This window comes from Uloborus diversus, chromosome 2, assembly GCF_026930045.1.
Source record: "Uloborus diversus isolate 005 chromosome 2, Udiv.v.3.1, whole genome shotgun sequence".
NCBI classification, from domain to species: Eukaryota; Metazoa; Arthropoda; class Arachnida; order Araneae; family Uloboridae; genus Uloborus; species Uloborus diversus.
The window spans coordinates 217493851-217513603 of record NC_072732.1 but is presented as its reverse complement, the minus strand read 5'-3'; the positions used below and the strand labels follow the sequence as shown (position 1 = coordinate 217513603).

The following is a 19753-nucleotide window of genomic DNA, read 5'->3' as shown; positions in this document are numbered from 1 at the left end:
GGAAGGGGAGGCAAGGCACTTAGTATGCAGTCCTCGACATAAATACAGTTGAAGTCAGTTGTGACTCTTGAATAGAATAGAATAGATAAGGAAGGAAAGAATTTCCGAAATGGCGAATGAACACAATCCACATTGAACACCACGCGTCCCACTTTCACTTCTCCATGACTACTGCTGGATTTCGTGAGCAGTCGGAACAAAAATTTTGCACAACGCCTAATGAATGAGACAGAATAAAATGTAATGATTTAAAATCCCATCTTTAGAAGCCTGTTTGAATTAACCTGAGGAAGTCAGCATCATTTACACCCTTTTCCAAATGTTGGCTCAAGGTTGGTAAACCATGTTCGGCTTAAGTTTGAAGTACCAAGATAAAATAATGCTTCTTGAGTTTGCACTGATTACAAACGAGAAACTTCTAAGAGAAAAATGACTGTTCATCAAAACTCATCCCTACGGAGGACTGTGAACAAAGTGCATTGCCTCCGGAGAGACATTGGTAAGATTTACGTCACAAAAAGAAAGAGATAACACTCAAGGCATTGGTGAGGATTAGGTAACCGCTGCGGTAACCGGTTTATCATAGAACGCCGCGGTTAGTAACTGGTTACTTACCGGTTGACCGGTGAGGTTCGTCGAACGCAACCATTGAGGAGAAGAAGAGAAACTCAAATCTAGCTTGTTTACATCTGATTGTGATTTTTCGTCCGCTAGGGAAATTTCATGAATTAAATGAAAATGCTTGAATCAAAAGGATTTCCAGCAATCAGAAGGAATATTTTCAACCACTTTTTCGCTGAAAAAAGTGTTTGTTTGCAGCCAAATAATGTTCTTTATGGATGTAAACGATATGCAACTGATAAAGGTTGGCATTCTCTTACATGCTCACTGATGTTTTCTGGCGAATAATATTTCTGTAGCAAATAAGTACTAGTATTATACATATCTTATTCAATGCATATATTTTAATTATTTTAAACTTATGCAGTAGATTATCTGGAACAAGATTGCAAATTTAATGTTTGCATGAAATGTTTTTTTTTTTTTCAATGTTAGGTAGACATTTGACTTAGTGATGTATTAGAATTTCATTAATGTTTAACAGATATTAGATATTTCGTCATGCATAATTTCACTTCCTTTAGTTTGATCTCTGTTTAGTTATGTGTTTCATTTTTGTTGATTGGATATCTATTTTTAGTTAGATTATATGCCACAGATTCCTTCTTATTGCAAATATGTTATATAAAAGTGCCTAAGCCTGTATCAAAGTTTATTTAAAGATGAGTACCAAAACGTTCATCTTTATTAGGAAAAATATATTGAAAGATCATCTGAAGGGCATTCAAACTCAGGCATACCAACTTACCTGTCAACTGGTAAAAAGCTAAAGCTCACTAAGAAAATGTAGTTTGCTTCCTCCAGCTCCAATACACAAAGTAATTGGTGTAAAATGCTTATCCCATCAAAAACATATAATGTACAAAAACACAAGCCTTGCTTTCTCCGTAAAAAGTTGTCAGATTTCATGTAAAACCAAGTCAGTTGTATTATTAAGTATTATTAGGAGAAAATATTTAGCAACTTTGTCATGAATAGTTTCCTATTAAGTTACCTTGCGACATTTTCAGTGATTATATCAATATTAGTTATCTTTATTTAGAACAAATATACAGACTTGGCAATTACAACAACATAATAGCATTCTACCTAATCATGGCGATTTGTTTGATTTATTTGTGCTTGCTTACGTGTTGTGTAAATTAGACCTGCTAGCACTCTAGATTACATAAAGAGTTTTCTAAATATTAGATTATTCTATACCTATCCATTTTATGTAAACAAATCTCGTCAAGTGGACTTCATTAGCAAGACCATTCAAGAGTCGGACCTCCATATATCGAAGTAGCAAATTGCCGGAAAAAAATTCAATATGTAGAAATTTCGATACATAGAAACGATCTTAGTTTATCATAAAGATCTTTTAAAACATTAAAATAAAAGCTAATTTTCGTGCATGAAACCCAATTTCTAATTTATACGAGCATCGCATTAAATGAAAGTTAATAATTAAAAAATTAACAGAAATTAAATTTTTGCGCCTTCATACATCTTCATTCTTCGGCAATTCTACTTCATCCACAACATTAGAGGATTTCCGTTTTGACAATGTAATCGAGAGAAAAGTAAAAAATCAATCTATTTAACTTGAATGATTTTCACTGAAGCTGAAAAAAATAGGAAAGATAATCAACAGATAAAAGGGATTACTTGAAACTGATTTGACAGTGTTAATGGTTACAACTAAGATTTGAAATAAACTTGAGGAAATTTAAGAACTTCAGAACAGAACAACGACCTAGCTACACACCCCTCAACCCCAGATTAATTATGAGTTTCATAGCAACCGTTAGTGAGCATAATTTTCTCCCCTAACCTTCATTTTTCATGAGACAGTCTAAAGTGGGGAAAAAACACCTACGAATGTCTGGAATTTTTTTTTTTTTTGATATATAGAGATTTTTTCGATATATAGAAACACTTTTTCTATGTAATGAACATGGGAATTTGCTGGGATTTCGATATATAGAAAATTTTGATGTGTAGAAGTTCGATATACGGAGATTCGACTGTATCCATAAAAAATTATTAATTTAAAAAACTTGAAAAAAATTACTACTGTGAATATTCAGTTTGGCGCTGGTTGTATCACTTCTAGCGACTTAGTCGCCTGAACCAGCGAAACAAATAAGTACTAATTGTTGCTATGTTAGTCAGATTCCAAGTCACTTTATTTATTATAGAAATAAAGAAGTCTAACATTGATATGATCACTATAAATGTTGCAAGGTAACTTAATAGGGAATTATTCATGAGAAAGTTGTTAAATAGATGTTTTTTAATTTCCAATGACAGGTTTCAATGAAGACAAAATGAGAACACAAACAATAAAAACAAGAATGAAAACAAAGAAAGTCACAAAGTAACTTGTTTAGCCCATAAAGGCCCTGGCCTCTCAGTAACGGCCATGCAGAGTACCTAGAGGAGACAAGTGCCTGAGTTCATGTCCCTGTTGTTAAATAGGTGCTTCTCAATATCTTTTACTAATAATTTTCTACGACAGGCAAAGCCCTGCATGTACCACTAGTACTCAATAAAACAACGGACTTAGTTTTATATGAGATCTCACAACTTTTTACGGAGTAAGCGAGACTTGCATTTTTGTACATTTTATGTTTTTGATGGGATCTCATTTCTTTTTGTAAGTATTGCTTCTCAATGTGTTGGATATTAGTTAGAAATGATGCAAATAAAGAGATATTTGATTAATTGGGACTTTGGCATGATCACTAAATTTTGGACGACAATCCTTTTAATCTGTCAATAAAACAAGGGCTGTGAAATTAGAGGCACAGGTACTAGCTTCGGCTCCTGAAATTTTAGTCTTTCACACCAAAATCAGTCTGACTCTAATTCAATAGCACTGGCAAGAATGTAGACTTGAAGGGAAAATGACTGACTCCGACCTTGAAATTTCAAACTGTTTGATTACCAACTCTGACTCTTTTACCCCTAAGTTAGTTCGACTCCACAATTCCTACTCCTACTCCAACTCCACAGCCCCGAAGAAAACGTAGGCTGAGATACTTGAGCTCTAACTTAATCTTTGGCTTCCAGAAAATTGTGGCTGATAAGAAAAATTGCCAAGAACTCCAGTTATGATTATTATAAATGTAACAATGCCAAAACTTTTGGTTGAAAAAGAGTGCCGTCTGTTGATTAACTAACTAGCAATATTGGAAAGCAGCTCTAAAACATCACCCCGTGACTGAAATTTTGCAATGTTTCAATTTTTCCTCATAACATGCTACATGCTAACTGAATTAAAAATATCAAGTTTGTATATATGGTAGAAGTATCTCAGAATATATAATGATGAGTTTTTTTATATTATGAGTTTTGTTTCCCATCATTTGTCAGTGACAAAAATCAACAATTCATACTGCCAACAATTCATAAACTGTTGTTATAAACAGAATAAAATTTGCAAATGTAATTCATTATCGGCTTTTAATCACTAAAAAAACCAGGCTTTTTACTTTACTCACAACAAAGTTACGAGTAAGGGGGGGGGAGTCAAAAATTGAGTTGCTTCGAGAAAAGAATGGTACGGCTGTGCCTTGGTTTGACTCCACTTGACTTGCTTTTGCTCGACTTGACAGAGGTACTGCCATGCCTCCAGATTAGCTCTACTATTTCCTACTTCAAATCAATTAATTAGCAAAAATACCAAATGTATTCCAAAGACAGCCAATACTTTTCTGTACAAATTATTGTTTCTATGGGATGTTTTTTGAGCATTTAATTCCTCTAATCTAAAACTGAGAAATCAGTTCACTTGAGAGCACATTTATTTTCTGCACACCTGTTTAAAAAAAAATCTGAGTTTTTGGCTGTAAGCATTTATTCTCTCTCTCTCTTCAGTACATCATTTTGGACTTTTTTGCTAACCTGGTTTTGCAGATTTGGAATTAATATATATATTTATGCAGACCCAGACTTAAGGATTGTCTAGGAACTATTAAACGTCAGTAAGGATTTCATTAAATTGAGGGAAATCAAATCATCTAATTAAATTCAGATTTGTAAAATGTATCAAATTTTTGATTTACCATCTAATTGAAGCCCCCATATAGCGCAAAGCATCTTTTATGCATCATTTCAACAGACTGGTGTGGAAGTTCCCATTACCCATTCCAAATCAATTACTTTGTTGGGAGGGGGGGGGACACTGAATGCAGAATTTTGACCAATAGCGGATTCACAGGTTCAGGGGCCAGTCACGATGAAATTTCGGGGTGCCCTTAGTGTATCACAGAAACATTTATGATGTGCACTCTGAATCAACTTGGGTGCCCCTATGATCGAAGCGGCCTCTCGCATTTGGCGACCTGTTGCATCACGGGAAGATCCCAAGTTGCGTCATTGAACTGTTGCAGTGTTGCATCATGGGAAGAAATGTGCCTCTGCAAGAGCGCATTGCATTATATGGTCAGTTGATTGTTAGCTGTTGGTTGTACCAACACATTGTATGCATGTCGCTAATTGCACATGTAAGCGGCTTTTGCCCATTAATACCAAACAAATGAAAAGAAAGCTTGTTATTTGAGCATCTCTTAAGATTTTACACGACCCTTGAGGCATGATTAAATCGTCACAGAGTTCGATTCCTAGGTTGGATCAAAGGCACTGAACTGTCTTCAAGGCCCTACCAAGCCAGTAAAACCGCAGACCACAGCTGTGTTTTTTCCAGTTTGATGGGTGTAAAGTGTGTAGGTACTCATTACATTGTTCAACTCAAGCAGTTCTCTACCTACAGCAATAACCAAGAGGGAGGTAACGTTTTTTGATTTGATGTTTGGCAATACTCTAGGGTCAACATTAATTCAGAGGAGGCCTCAGTGGCGAAGTGTTCAGTGTTGGCTTCAGATGCTTGAGGCAGAAGGTTCGACTCCCACTTCGCTCCAGACGTACTTTCCCTTCTTATGTGCTGTAAATTCTTTCATACTGTTAAGCGTTCGTAGCAACTTCAAACTTTCTTTGAATGACGAAACAGTTCTTGAGAAAAGCACATGAGATTTATTTACAGTTAATGTACAAGAAGCGTAGTTACAACTGCTAAATCAATCAGCAGCAATTAAGCAAATATCAATTAACACCGTATACTCAACGATGACACACGTATTTACATCTAAATACGCAAAAACACAGCTCAAAGGCTTCCCGAAACAGAGCTAATACAATGCTCTCTAGCGCACAGCTGATACGGTTCACAAGCAAAATCTAACTCTCGCTCAAATGCCACACGGCATTTATACCCGCCAAAGAAATATCCAGAAAATCCTACCTTGTTCTGCCATTTTTTTCATATTTTCTTTTTACTTTATTCGCAAATCTTATCGTTCACAAATGGAGGGACCATATACTTCATTCGAATGTAAGGGGGTTGTATATTCATAACGAGAAACTATTTACAGGTTACGTTACTAAGACAATTTTAGATGAAAGTTAATGGAATAAACGCCCAATTTTGCCAGATTACTACAAATTAATCATAAAAATAATTACTATTTACAGAATTTGTAACAATGTAATCTATGTCAATAAATTAATGTAATCATAAGTAAGCTAAGCGAGACGTTATTGTTTGCAGTTTCCATTAAATCCTGAGCAGCACCTTCAAATGTTCTTGATTAGGGGAAAGTTGAAAAAATACAGTTGCTATGTTTCATAAAATGTTTTGATAAAAGTCTCTGGCGTTGTGAACAGAGCCCGATTAGCCTCTGAAGAAAGGGGAAACTCAGTCCCAATGGTTGATTCCGACACATATTGGGTCCGCTTTGCGACCCCTTCACAAAATTCTATATCGTAAAAGCGGATACATCACAAAATTTCATTTTTTAAAATTAGACCTTTCACAAAATTTTATTTGTAAGATTGTCATTACTTTTAAGTTTAATCAGTTCGTCTGAAATCAAAACACCAGAAAAAAAAAATCCTCCAGCTTCCAAATCATTCCCAGAGGGCCAAAGGATAGCTAAGCATGCTGTTCTATACGATTTTTTTTTCACACAAAATAAATATATAAAAAATATCCAAAATATGATTTTTAGTTTTTTTTCCACAAAAAAAGTTTGCTTCCCCCCCCCACACATACACAAAATGCTGACCTACATAACACTTGGATCGACCCCTGGTCTCATTTCCGGGGCTCCCACTTTTTGTTTGGTGATAATATTTTTTTTTGCTGAATTCTGCTAATGTTATCAAAGCCGTCCGAGGGGGGAGGGGGGGGGCTATCGCCCTGGGCACCACAAAATGAGGGGGCGCCGTAAGGCGCCCCTCATTTCGTGTATCGTAGATATACAGTCATAGACACAAAATAGAGAATCATTGCAATGATTCTCTTTTTCCCTAGGGCACGAAAATATCCCTCTCTCTCTCTGTCTCCAAAACATTCGTTTCCGTTGTATCATTGAAGCAGAGGCAATTTCTGAGAATATTGCGTGCAGTGACATAACTAGAAAAAAGTTTTAGGGGGGGGGGGGGGTACATTGAAAGAACAAAAAACAAAATGTTTTTTGATCTAATAGGAAATTGGGAGGGGGGGGTGGAATCCGGTCAAAATTTTGAAACTTTTAATTTTAAAAACGCAATTTTAGACTTTCTTTGCAGATGCTATGGGGAAAAAAGATTTAGGGGTCTCCGCAGAAATTTCTAGAAGTTGAAGCCTTCAAAACGCGATTATAGGCCATTGTTTGCGGACGTTAGTCGAAATTTAAGCTCCAAAAACGCAGTTCTGAGCGATTTTCGATGTTGTTGAGTATTTGGGGGTTTTCTCTTGAAACTTACAAATATTTGATCAAATGAATGTCATCTTTCTTTTTAACATAGTATATGAAAGCTGGTATTAAGCTGGTACAAGTAAAACCAAAAACCTTTTGAAAAGAATCATTGGCTCAGTCCAGATCAAAATTTAATTTTTATGTAATTTACTTCGATAAATACATTTTCTATTTATAATCAGCAAATTATTTATTTGTGTTCTTTGTTTTATGAATATGAGTAACTAATTCAGTTTTAATTGTTTGTTTTTTATCTTGTGGGTTAACATTTTACTAGATAAATATTTGGATTTTTAACATTTCCATTTTTCGAAAAGTTTTTGGGGTATGAATGTTACACAAATATTAGAAACAGATTCATTGCTTGTGTTTTAATTCGTATTATGCATAGCTCTCTGATTGTGCTGTTCGTCATTAATATGTCATGGTTGTCCCCCCCCTCTTAAGATCAAGGGCCCACACCCCTAAATATCGCGAAGACCCTTCCCTCAAAGAGCAAAAGCCCTCCCCCCCCTAAAAATGAAAAAAAAAAATACTCTTCAGAATACCTCTCCATCCAAAAAATTTCAATGACGCAGTCTGCGCCATGCCCCCCCCAGGTGGGCACCCCTGAATATGTACAAAATGTAAGAACGCGTTCATGTGTATGATGCATTGATGTTATAACTAATTTGATTTTTCTGTGTGTATAGGACCGGGGGGGGGGGGGCGCCAGGAAACTTTCGTTCCGGGCACCGTCACTCTTCGGACGACCCTGAATGCTACAAGTGTTACTTCTAAAAGTGGCACAGTCGAATTCTGATCAAAATTGTTTTTCCCCTGCCTCCACCAATACTAGAAATTTTATACATTACATTATGGTTGTACTGCAATTCTACGGTTAACTGTTGAATCGGATTCATCCCTTCACAGAATCAATTATATGTTATAAAAGTACATCTTAACAAAGTTGGGTCAGATCCCACATTTGAAAAAAAAAAACTTGTGGGGGTACATTTTACGATTATTTTTTTTTTCATTTGTAATTATTCTTTAAAACACTAACAAAGTTTTTTATTGAACCAGTTCTTGTGGACGCGTTTTTTTTTAAATACAATTAAAAGGAAAAATATACTCATATAAAATTCAGTTACGATTTTCTGCCATTTTGGGGCCCCCTGAAAGTTTTAAGACGAAGCTCAAACTTCCTCATCCTTTTCAGTTATCGGAGTTTGATTTTGAACTAATTTCAATGTGTCTACGATTGACTCCTTTCTTTCAGAGCCATCTGAAGTAGTAAAATTACTCACTGTACTTTGAAATATTTCTGCAAAGGTTTCGAGTAAGATACCTCTTGTTTACTTTTCCAGCGCATGCACCTAACACTCTCGAAAAATATCTGCTTGTGTGGATGAAAAAGTATCCATCAGTGAAAGAAGTCCCGAACCATGTGACGTAAGTTTCGAGTTTTTGCTTCTATCTTAGAATTAGTGTATACTAACTCATAATTAAATACATTTTCCTAGCAAATAAGAAGCTGTTATATTAATTATCAGTTATATTGTCTGCAATTGCTCCTTTTTTACTTCCTTTTACAAAAAAGGAAGTATTGTATTCGCGAAAAACATTTCACTAAAAATTCGGCCTTAAATTCAATTTTGCTCACCCCCGAATTAATGTTGAGTTTTTTTTTTTCAACCCGACCACCCGCGGATAAGTGCCTAAGAACGTATAAAAACCCGAAGTATCCATTTTGATATTCCCCGAGTTAATTACAACGACTTTTCTCGTGACGTCCATATGTACGGATGTATGTGCGTATTTGTGGATGTGCGTATGTAATGTCGCATAACTCAAGAACGGTATGTCCTAAAAAGTTGAAATGTAGTACGTAGACTCCTAGTGGGGTCTAGTTGTGCACCTCCCCTTTTCCGGTGGCCCCCCATTCCGGTGTTTCTAAAGGGGTCTTTTGCCCCTTTTTGGGGGGAAATCATTGTTAATTTGATGTAAACTCAAGTGATGATATAATTTGTAGGACTCGACCGATGCATCGGCCTGGCCGATGCATCGGCGCCGATGGTTCAACAATTTAGCCATCGGCATCGGCGGCCGATGCTAACTTGCTTGAAACATCGGCCCATCGGCCGTAAAAAACATCGAAAAGCCGATGGAATTGGCCGATGTTTTTGAAGAAAAAAAAGGATCTTTGCTGTTTTACTTTTTATTACAAAGTAAATGGAGTTGTTGTTTTCATATAAAATTATTTACTTAAATTTCATTATGAATTTCTATTTTTAGTCATCCCTAGAAGAGTTTTTAATACTATATTCAGGTACCTAACAAGTTAATTATTGCGTTGTTTCTTGCAGCAGGATGTACGTATATATCTGTCATAAGTCATAACTCAAAAATGATAATCTGTAGAAGGTTAAAGTTTCGTATGTGGGGTCTGCGGACGTTCCAGTTGTGCACTTCCCTTTTTTTTCGATCGGGTGTTCTGAAAAGCCTGTTTACTCATTTTTTGTGGCTATTAATTACTTATTTCAATGCAAAACTAATATAGCGTCTCAGACTGACGATCATTTGGTGATATATTGCCGAATTGGAGACTATGGAAACAAATATGAGATGGCGAAACCGATTTTTGTGTCATTTTATTAGATTCCCGTTGAACCGACGGCAATTTTAAATTTTTCGATATTTGTAATATGAATCAATGTAATGCAGTCTTTTCTGTATCGCTTCGGCGGAGTTACAAGTTTGGGGCCCGTCGAAATACATTTTGGGGATCACAGAAGTTGTAAAACATTTATCATTCGCATTTTTGTAACTCCTTCGGTGGTCCTATGGTTAGGGCTGCGGAGTCGGAAGGAAAATGTCCGACACCGACTCCTGGATTTTGAAATGCCTGACTCTGACTCCAACTCCGACTCCGGATTTTTTTTAATTTTTTTAAATTGTATTTTTTTAATTCCCTCTCTCCCTTTAGGGGAGGGGGAAAACCTTAAACAGAGATTGAAATATTAATTCCTTTTTATGAAAATTTCGCATTTTGTTTTTTATTGTAAACACAAGACGCATACAGCGTTGGAAATTTAATTTAAAAATCAAATTTTCCAATAATTACGAGTTAAAAAATGAGATGACTTAAAAATCCCCTGTAAAAAATTTGAAAAGGATTATCTGTAATTGTAATCTGTAATTTGTCCCCCTTTAATGTTTAACAAATATATATTGATCAAATCGTGTGCTTTCAATTTTTGAAAGCTGTAACTTGAGAAGAAAAAAGCTTTTTTTCTAAATCCAAGTTCTTGAGAGGGGATGGTTTGCCCCGGGTGACACCCAGCAGGTAGATGACACCCAAAGTTAATTTCAGAGTTTTTAAAAAATATAAATGTTTTAAGTCTGAAAATTTTCGTGAATATATTTTAAATTATATATCATCAATAAAATTTCAACGAAAATAGAGCACATATACGTCACGAGCTAATTTTACACAAAATGCGGCGATATACAAATTTGTACGAATAGCTTTTACTATACCTATATTTCTTCTTCGCTAAATTTTTAATTTAAATTTTATTGGCTCCTTTAGAATTAACCTTAATATGAAGATTTTAAGATTAACTGCAATTATTGAGTGTTGTAATCAAGAAATCTTTTACACTTATTTTGTTCCATACTTTTTAGTGAGAACCAAGCTTATAGAAATAGTCTTAATAAAGAAAAAAACATTAGATTATTTCATCGATTCTTTTGGATTCGTGCTTTCTTTGAATTTGCCGATCACCCTTAAACGTTTCAACCTTGGCTACGGGAATCGACTTACTAATTTGTTACGTTTCTTTTATTATTTTATAACTGAGATCGAACAAAACACTATATTTCTATTTTTATTTGAAAGTGATTACTTGAAAATGTTAGGCAACAAAACCGTTTGCTGACAGTTGCTATTAGTTAATTAAAAAAAGCTAGCAAACTGAGGGACTGCTACAGAAAGTTCGGTAAGCACTCAAACTAGCTGATTGCCATAATGGCACTTATTTTTTCATTAGTATCTTTTTATACATGTAATCGAACCAATTGGTAGTCAGTTTTTAAAAAATGCTAGGAGAGTCAGTGAAAAGGAAAGAAAAAAAAAGCCCAGAGTCGGAGTCGGCATGTTTTCTAACGACTCCGACTCCTTTACCCCAAAATCAGTCCGACTCCGAGTCTCCGACTCCACAGCTCTGCCTATGGTTATGGGGCTTCTCGCGCAATTGCAACATTTGCTATATTTTAAATCCACCATTGCACGTCAAAACAAAAACGGGTGCAAGTTTTGAAAGGTTTTTCTGCTCAATGTTTATGATTATTTTGAACTCTATTTTTACGACTATTTTTTGAATTTCTGAGAACACTTGCGTGCCCCTCCTCCCACTCCCTCAATTTCTGAAATTAAACTCTAGTTGTACTTTTGAGTTGTTTAAAACTAACACCATTCATAAAATTGGAGATTTTTTTTCTTTCAAACGTTATCTATTGTTTAGAAAGAATTTAGGGCATTAATGTAAGAAATTGATTAAAGACGTTTTGAATGGTGACATAATTCGAAAATCAAAGGGACTTTTGATTTTTTTTTTTTTTTTTTTTTTTTTTCGGAAGTGCTGAAGTAGATTCAGAAACTCTTCCGAGGCGTTGGTGGTAGCTGTTCTGTACTAAACAAATGAGGCAGAGGTTGGGGCCGAAATGTGATTTACTCCAAAATCAGAGGGTGACCCCCCTAACCCTACTTCGTCGTTTCAAGCATTTCTTAAAGATTTAGCGATTATTTATTTTGGTCAAGAAATGTCATTTTGCGTATCTCTCATACTTGTTTCACCTATGTTTCGTAAATTGCCATCTTTTTTGCATCATTAATAGCGATTGATTTTTTTTCTGTTGTAAGTAACTATTTTTATGTATTTATATAAAATCAATGAATAAGTTATTTTCGTTTTTTATAGAAAAGTTTCAGGGATTTTCATTTATGCAATTTTTCAAATTTCAGAAAATTATTGTTAAATTGAAAAATTTAATTTGAACTTGTTTGTAAAGCTTCATAAAAGATTAAACAATCAAATTGTTCAATACTATGTGTGCAAACATCAGATCAAGTATTATTATGTATTCAGTTATTAACTAGGTGTAAATATTGAGTTTGTTTATTGTACCTGCGTTTTAAGAACCTTGCTATTTTCATGGCTATTTTTTTTTTCAGCAAAATTTATGTCACTCTTATAGTTTTTATGAAAAATGCAAACTTTTCTATTCATAAATTTTAAATCAGTATAAAAATATTCCTATTTTGATTTAATATTGTAATTTATCTGTTACCTTTTTTGTTTAATTTGATGACTAAAAAATGTCTACGTGCAATCTTTCCACTTTAATTGCGTAATTTGTTGACGGTTTCATAGTTCTATTCTTATTTTTTTTTTTTTTTTTTTTGAATGATTAAACAACGTAATTTAATTTTTTTTAACTATGTTTAGTGTATCTAAATCCATACATTATTACAACATTACTGAAATCTTAGTTATATGCTCAATTTAAAAAAAAAAAAAAAAAAAACAAATCAATTGGTTATTAAACAATCTCTTTGTTTTTCTTCCTTCTTTTTTTGGCTATTGTTCTTTCTCTTTCATCATACAGCAGTCAAAAAAGGAGAAGCATAACTACACCTTATACAGATTGTACGTAGTACGATGCAAAAGTTCGGGGACATGCTGTATAAAATCTTACCCAGAATAGTTCACAGTACCGAAGCACATCTACCTTCAAAAGGTCGCCTTGAGGGACTATGTACTTCTGCCAGTGTTCATAATATAACTTTTGGAAACACTCCTGAAAGCCATTTTTCGCTACCATCTATGATGCAGCTTCATCTTCTCCTGACGGAAAAAAAGTGGCGTCTATGCAAATGTTTTTTTGCTGGGAACAGGTAAAAGTCACACGGAGCTAAGTCCGACGAAACGTTATGTTATTTGTTTGTCATATCAGAGTATTGACCAATCGAACTGTGAATCCTCAACATGAAAGTCGCCTTCTTCCCCACGATGAAGTTAAAGCAGCAGCGCAAGAGGCTTTACAGGAATTTGCGAAAAATGTCTTCCAGGAGTGCTTCTAAAAGCTATACGAACGTTGGCAGAAGTGCATAATCGTTCAAGGTGACTATTTTGTAGATAGATATATGTTTCGGTAATGTGAACAATTCAGGGCAAGGTTTTATACAACTTGACCTTGAACTTTTAGATCATACTACGTACGTATGAGTTTTCAATTTACTATTTCATAACGTTTTTGAGTGACGCAAGTTTACGCGCATGAAGACATCACAAGAGAATTTGCGATAATTAACTGAGGAGGCGTTCAAAATGGATATTTGGTTATCTATATATTCTTAGGTACATATGTATGTACAGTTGTGCCGAAAAAACTTGTGAAGTATAAATTGGTGATAGTAAAATAGAAATTTAGGTCGAAATCTGATTTTCATTTTGTGATTACAATTCTTTGTTCGTAGAAAGGAAGTAAAGTGAAATGAATCAATGATCCTTTAAATCCCTGACAATCTTATCAATTTATTTCTGTTTGATTTTTTTTTGCCATCGGCCAACGGCATCGGCCATCGGCAATCGGCCATCGGCCATCTTTGAACAATCGGCCAACAATCGGCATCGGCCCATCGGCCAAAAAATGCCATCGGTCGAGCCCTAATAATTTGGCGGACACTTGGCAATATACCGCCAGTCTTTTGGTAGCCAAGTTTTGTCCCAAATTTGGCGTTTTTTTTAAAAATCTGGTTTCAATTTGGCCACTGTTGGTTTAAAAATATTAATTTATTCGAAAAAAAAACCCCCTATCAAGCAGCTCTGTTTCCAGGGCAACAGAAAGAGATAAACAAGAACTTTCTCTCAAGAACTTTCAGTATTAGAACGTTGACTCACTCTACTTTTGATTAGGAACATCTTTAAAATAGTCGATCATGTTCGGTTCGATTTAATTCTATCTACCAGTAGCACAGCGAAAAGTTACCATCTGGGTGGAGTGAAGGAAATTTCTGGGCTGTGCTATTCGTGGATAGAATTTGATCGAACCAAATGCAATCGATTGTTTTGGGCATTTACTGGACATATCAACAGCCTATAAAAATAATTGGCACTTGTACATCAAGTTCCTCAACCATTAAAGAAAATTTTCCTGCCGAAATTCTGCAAGATTTCTGCAGATATCTTTATTTTAAAGCTGTAATTTTGCAGTTGTTCTGCTCAATTTTTGCAGATTTCTTTGGATTATAAGTAAATCTTAACTTTTCGCTCATGACGCTTGTTCACCCAAAACTTGACATTTTCGCACGAAAATATTATCGTGTTGCTTGTACAAAATTGCTAATGCTTCAAATTTTAGCAGCACCATACCCTTGAAATATTAGCGATTTCGTATAACTGCAGTGCACCCTATCTGAACGCTCTGTAATGTGAACACCCCAATATTCTAAACACGTTTTCATTGTCCCGGAAAATACATATGCACTAGCTGCGTCGCCCGGCTTTGCACGGTCCACCTCGAAAATAAAAGTTATGTCAAGTGACGCAAGTTCAACACTCAGGCTTGGGGGGAAAAAAAGTCAGTGAAATTTTGCGGCAGATTGCGGAAAAACCTCCAAAAGTAAACATTTCGAATCCCCTGTGATTACAGGAAAAGCCTCAAAACAAAAACAAGAATTTTACCTGTTCATATTCGAGAAAAAAAAATGGCAACAGATCTTTCATCTCAATGATTTTCTTCACCGCTATACATTTTAATAAAAGCGTTGTTGTGGAAAGTTGAGATGAAGCACTGAATAATAATTTGAATAGAGGAAAGCCTTCGAAAAATAGGGATTTTATGTCGAAATCCAAGCTTCATAATTAATTCGGAACTCCAGCGCTCGAATACGCTACCTTGCGGTGATTTACAAAACTGCAAATGAAACTAAAACTTTGCCACGTTGCGTTCCATGTGTGTCTGTTGACGTAAACACAGGCAGTTTGTTCTGAGTATTTATTAACGCAATCGATGTGTCTTAGTTTGCTTTCAGCTACAGAAATTAATTCGTCCCTTAGTAGTATTCTCGAGCTCCTCAAAATAATGTTAGTTTTCATTATTTCCTTAATAATAGGTGAAAGCGAAAATTCTGGATTAACAAACTTGGATAACGTTATACAAGGTAAAAAATTTTATTGTTTTGTATGAATTTGTAAGAATATGGGAGTTTTTTAATCTTAAATTAATTAAACTTACCATATTTTACAGCAGCATTTAGTTGGAATGGACAGTATGCAAAATATTTTCTTCAATATATTATCGTAGAACAAAATGAATAACCGAGAAAGAATTTACTTTATTCCTTTTATTCTCAGCTGAAAGGTTTCGCCAAATTTGTTTAGGGTTATAGTTTTGGTATTGTGCGAGTAAAGTAGCCTTGGCGAGATTTCGCGTTTTTAGTTAAACCATTTTTAATTTTTATCATGAGTGGAATAAAATGGTAGTAAGATTACAGAATTCGATAAGTGAAAGGAAATAATGATCAATCAACTGAAAAGAAAACTACCACCATATATCCGTGAGAATTTTGTTGATGATTTGCATAACATCACACAATTAAATCGTAGTTCAGAAATTAGAAAAATCGAAACAGAAAATTTTTAAATGAACCGATTCGGGAATTCGAGAGAAATAACTCGGCTACAAATGGAAAACAATAAGCGCTAGCCAAGCAAGGCAAAAAAGTATCATCTTCTTTCGATAACAATTTGTAATGTCATATTGAATTTTCTAGCATTAATTGTTATTCTTGTCAGGCCACAATTATTATTTAGTTTTATCAAGAATTAATAAATATCGAATTCAACATCGTGGAAATAGCTGCTTAGAACTACGAACTACGTAGTTTGCATTAATCTTTGACGTTTAGTAATGCTTCTTGAATTCTCATTTCTTTCTACGTGGGCCAGAATATCCACAAGACTTTGAAAATTAATTTAAAAAGAATAAAGCGAAAAAATGATACGTAAGAACAAAAATCACAACACTTTTAGCATTTTCTTCGTTACCATGTGCGTTTGTTTTAGTTTTCAAGTCCGCCATTAGACAGTGACTTCAGTGCCCCCTATAGTTCGTTGGAGTTGCGAATAGTTTTTAATTGGGAGGATTATGTTAAATCATAGACTAATAATAAGAATAGACCGAGCTATGGCAACCCTTTTGCTGCTCATAAACCAAACCATGTGACTGGTGGATATCCTAGCAACAGCGGGCGTTGATCGTAGCAAACGATCAACGCCCGCGAGAAATAAAATAAATAAAATTGATGGAACACGGAAGAATGATCTTTTATTTAGTACGATTTGTAAATTTGTTATTCAAAGTTGTAAATATTTTGGTTATATAGTGAGTTTTTCGTTTAGATAGTACTGTGCGTTTTCTATAGTCAATTTCAATAACGTTCTAAGCAATTAAAGATGCAAGCGCCAAAAAAGAATCGGCAAACGGTAAGATTTTTACCTACAATTTCAATTTAAGATACCGATTAGTACATTTTTGCGTTAACGCAAAACGTTTACGTCAGTACGTTCACTCCAACGCTGACGAAGCAGTTCCGAATGAAACAAAAGTTACTGAAAACTGACCGAAAACTAATTACTAACGTCAAAATAATGCATAACTAAAAAAAAACAATTCAATCCCTGCACCTGGAAAAAAAAATTATAATGCAAACACATTACGTCTTAAAATACATGTCGAGTGCCGAACTATAGATAATGTTGCCATCTAGCAACCATGATGCCAAAGTTTTCGCCAAGCCTTCCACCAGTCACATGATGTATCCATGAACCAATTTTTTCATCAGCAAGTTTGGGAAAGCTCGGTCTATTCTTATTATTAGTCTATGTGTTAAATAGCCAAACATGAAGACGGGAAGATTACTAATCCATCGATACCTGGTTCGATGGTCAGTTCACTGTCGTTCGGGAAAAGAAGCTTGGACATACATAGATACGCTCAATTTTTAATTATATAGGAGATTAACCAGTATCCCTCTGTAATGAACACCCCTCTAATTTGAACACTTTTGTTTGGTCCCATGAGTGTTCAAAATAGATGGTCTATTGCAGCGGTCGGCAACCCGTCGATCGCGATTAACCGGTCGATCTCGAGTCCATTTTCAGTCGATCGTGGCCATAATTTGGATTTTGCTTTCAGGTTACTGTTGGAGTATCATTAATAAGCATTATTTTATGGAACAAAATTAAGTTTAATCAGCAGTTCAAAGGATCTGCAATTCCTATTTTTCATCCGACTCCGCAGCCCTGGGTTTAATGCCGAAACCGATAGTTATTTCAAAATTTTATAAACTTCTTATTCTCACAGGAATTTTTATCAATTTTAAAACAAGCAACATAGTTGTCTGAAAATATTTTGATCAGAGTTAATAGTGTTCCCATAACATTATTTTAACAGTTTAAAACAACTATTTAATAAATATCGAAGTATTTTTTAATAAGAGGTTAGCCTACAATTTGTAGGCAGCACAGTCTTAACTGTGCGCAACACAGCCATTTAAATCTATGGTGTATACATCCCCCCCCCCTTGATCATCTTTGTGTTCACCAAACTTAAGCCCTGGTTTCCTAGAAGCGAAATCGCCGATGTTCGACGTCGCTCCTCGCCGTGACGCTGAAATCAAAGTCAAGTGGATTCTGGCGTGGCCATTCACGACGTCGATTTAGCTCGGGCGCGCATGCACAGAAGAATCAAGTTTTCGCCTCGGCGAGGAGCGACGCCGATGATCGGCGTGCTCGCTCCTAGGAAACCAAGGCGTTAGAAATTCGACCTTCAGTCAAGTTCAGTTGCCGACCGCTGGTCTACTGTATCACAAAATTCTGTTTCGCGCAAAAATGTAGATCTTGATTTATTTATAATAAAAATATTGTATTTCCTAAACCAAATTCTTCTTATTCGTGAAGTGACTTAGACGAGTTGTCTTTTCCCAGGTTTGCCATGATGGAGCGTGTCCGCAACAGTGCCCGCATCCGGATTGGCATCTTCCTCACCATCCTGACGGGGTTGGTCAGCGTTGGCATGATCTACTCGGGGAAGCAGGCCGCCAAGCGGGGAGAGTCGCTGGTCAAGATGAACAGGCAGTGGCACGAGGAACAAAACGCCAAGAAGTGAACGCTTGGCGCGTTGGCCCTCCGCACTTACCTACTACTCGTTGTGTATACCTACTGTATAGTTGTTGATGAAAGCTGTTAATAAATATCTTTGTTGTGATTCAAGTTGTGGGTTTTTGAAAGAAAAGTATGAGAGAAACTGAAGGTTAAAAAAAATCGAAGGGAAAAATTAAATTAAAAAAAAAACAACACAAGCCAAATATGAGGCGAATCGTACCAATGATCGCAATTCCCACTTTTTAAATTTCACAGGAGAGACAGATGATGGATTGAACTGTTTTTCAGAGACTTATTTTCGACCAGATTGAACTGTTGTGAATTGGATGTTGTGGAGATTGTTTTGTAGTGTAGTAGCATGTAACAAAAAGTATCGAAAATATGAAATGGAGTAACTTTTGAAAACTCGTAGATTGAGCTGATTTTAGTACCAAACATCCAATAGAATAAAATATTTAAAAAAAAGAAAAATTAATTTGAATTTTGACATTTTGAATTCAAATTATGTTTTTCGCAATCACGAGTGTGTGTATGTAGGCGTGTGTGTTTGTGTGTGGGGGGTATGTGTATGTGCGTGTAGGCATGTGTGTATGTGCTGGCATGAATGTGTGGGTAGTTGTGAGTGTATGTGTGTATGTATATGTGTATGTAGGTGTATGTGTGCGTATGTATGGATGCAAACTGGAGACGGCTCTCGCTATAGGAGCAGCATCGTGAGGAGCCGGCCGACGGTGATGGTGCGGAGGGTGGCGGTGGGAAAATAAAATGATAGGACGCCAAAAACAGTCAAATGACAGCAATAAGCAATCGTGATTGCTCAAAAAGAATTAAAAAAAAAAAATCAGTTATACTAAATTAAATGCTATGAGATACATATATGTGTCGTCGGCTAGCCTTCTACTTCACGGACCTGGGATCTGACCCGCTGTAGCCAGTCTGTGGATTTTCCAGATACAGAAAATCGTCAGCACCCGCGGGCATTTGCCTAGCTTTGAATGCCTTCGGCAAGATTAAATTAATGGCGCAGTTTCGCATCGAAGAGAGCCTAGGTGCCACCATCCAATGGAAACTGTGCCTCAGATCCTGGCCATCAAATGTTATCTTGAAAAATCGCACCTCCATTTAAACAAGTTG

The 19753-nt window shown here is 35.6% G+C and overlaps 1 protein-coding gene across 1 annotated transcript; it reads left to right on the top strand.

Moving 5' to 3' along the window:
- Positions 1-669: 669 nt before the first annotated feature.
- On the top strand, positions 670-18722 carry LOC129217687 (UPF0389 protein CG9231-like). Its single transcript, XM_054852020.1, has 3 exons — positions 670-865; positions 8756-8840; positions 18443-18722. The coding sequence occupies exons 1-3, from the start codon at positions 733-735 to the stop codon at positions 18621-18623; spliced, it is 399 nt and encodes a 132-aa protein (XP_054707995.1). The 5' UTR covers positions 670-732; the 3' UTR covers positions 18624-18722.
- Positions 18723-19753: the final 1031 nt, after the last annotated feature.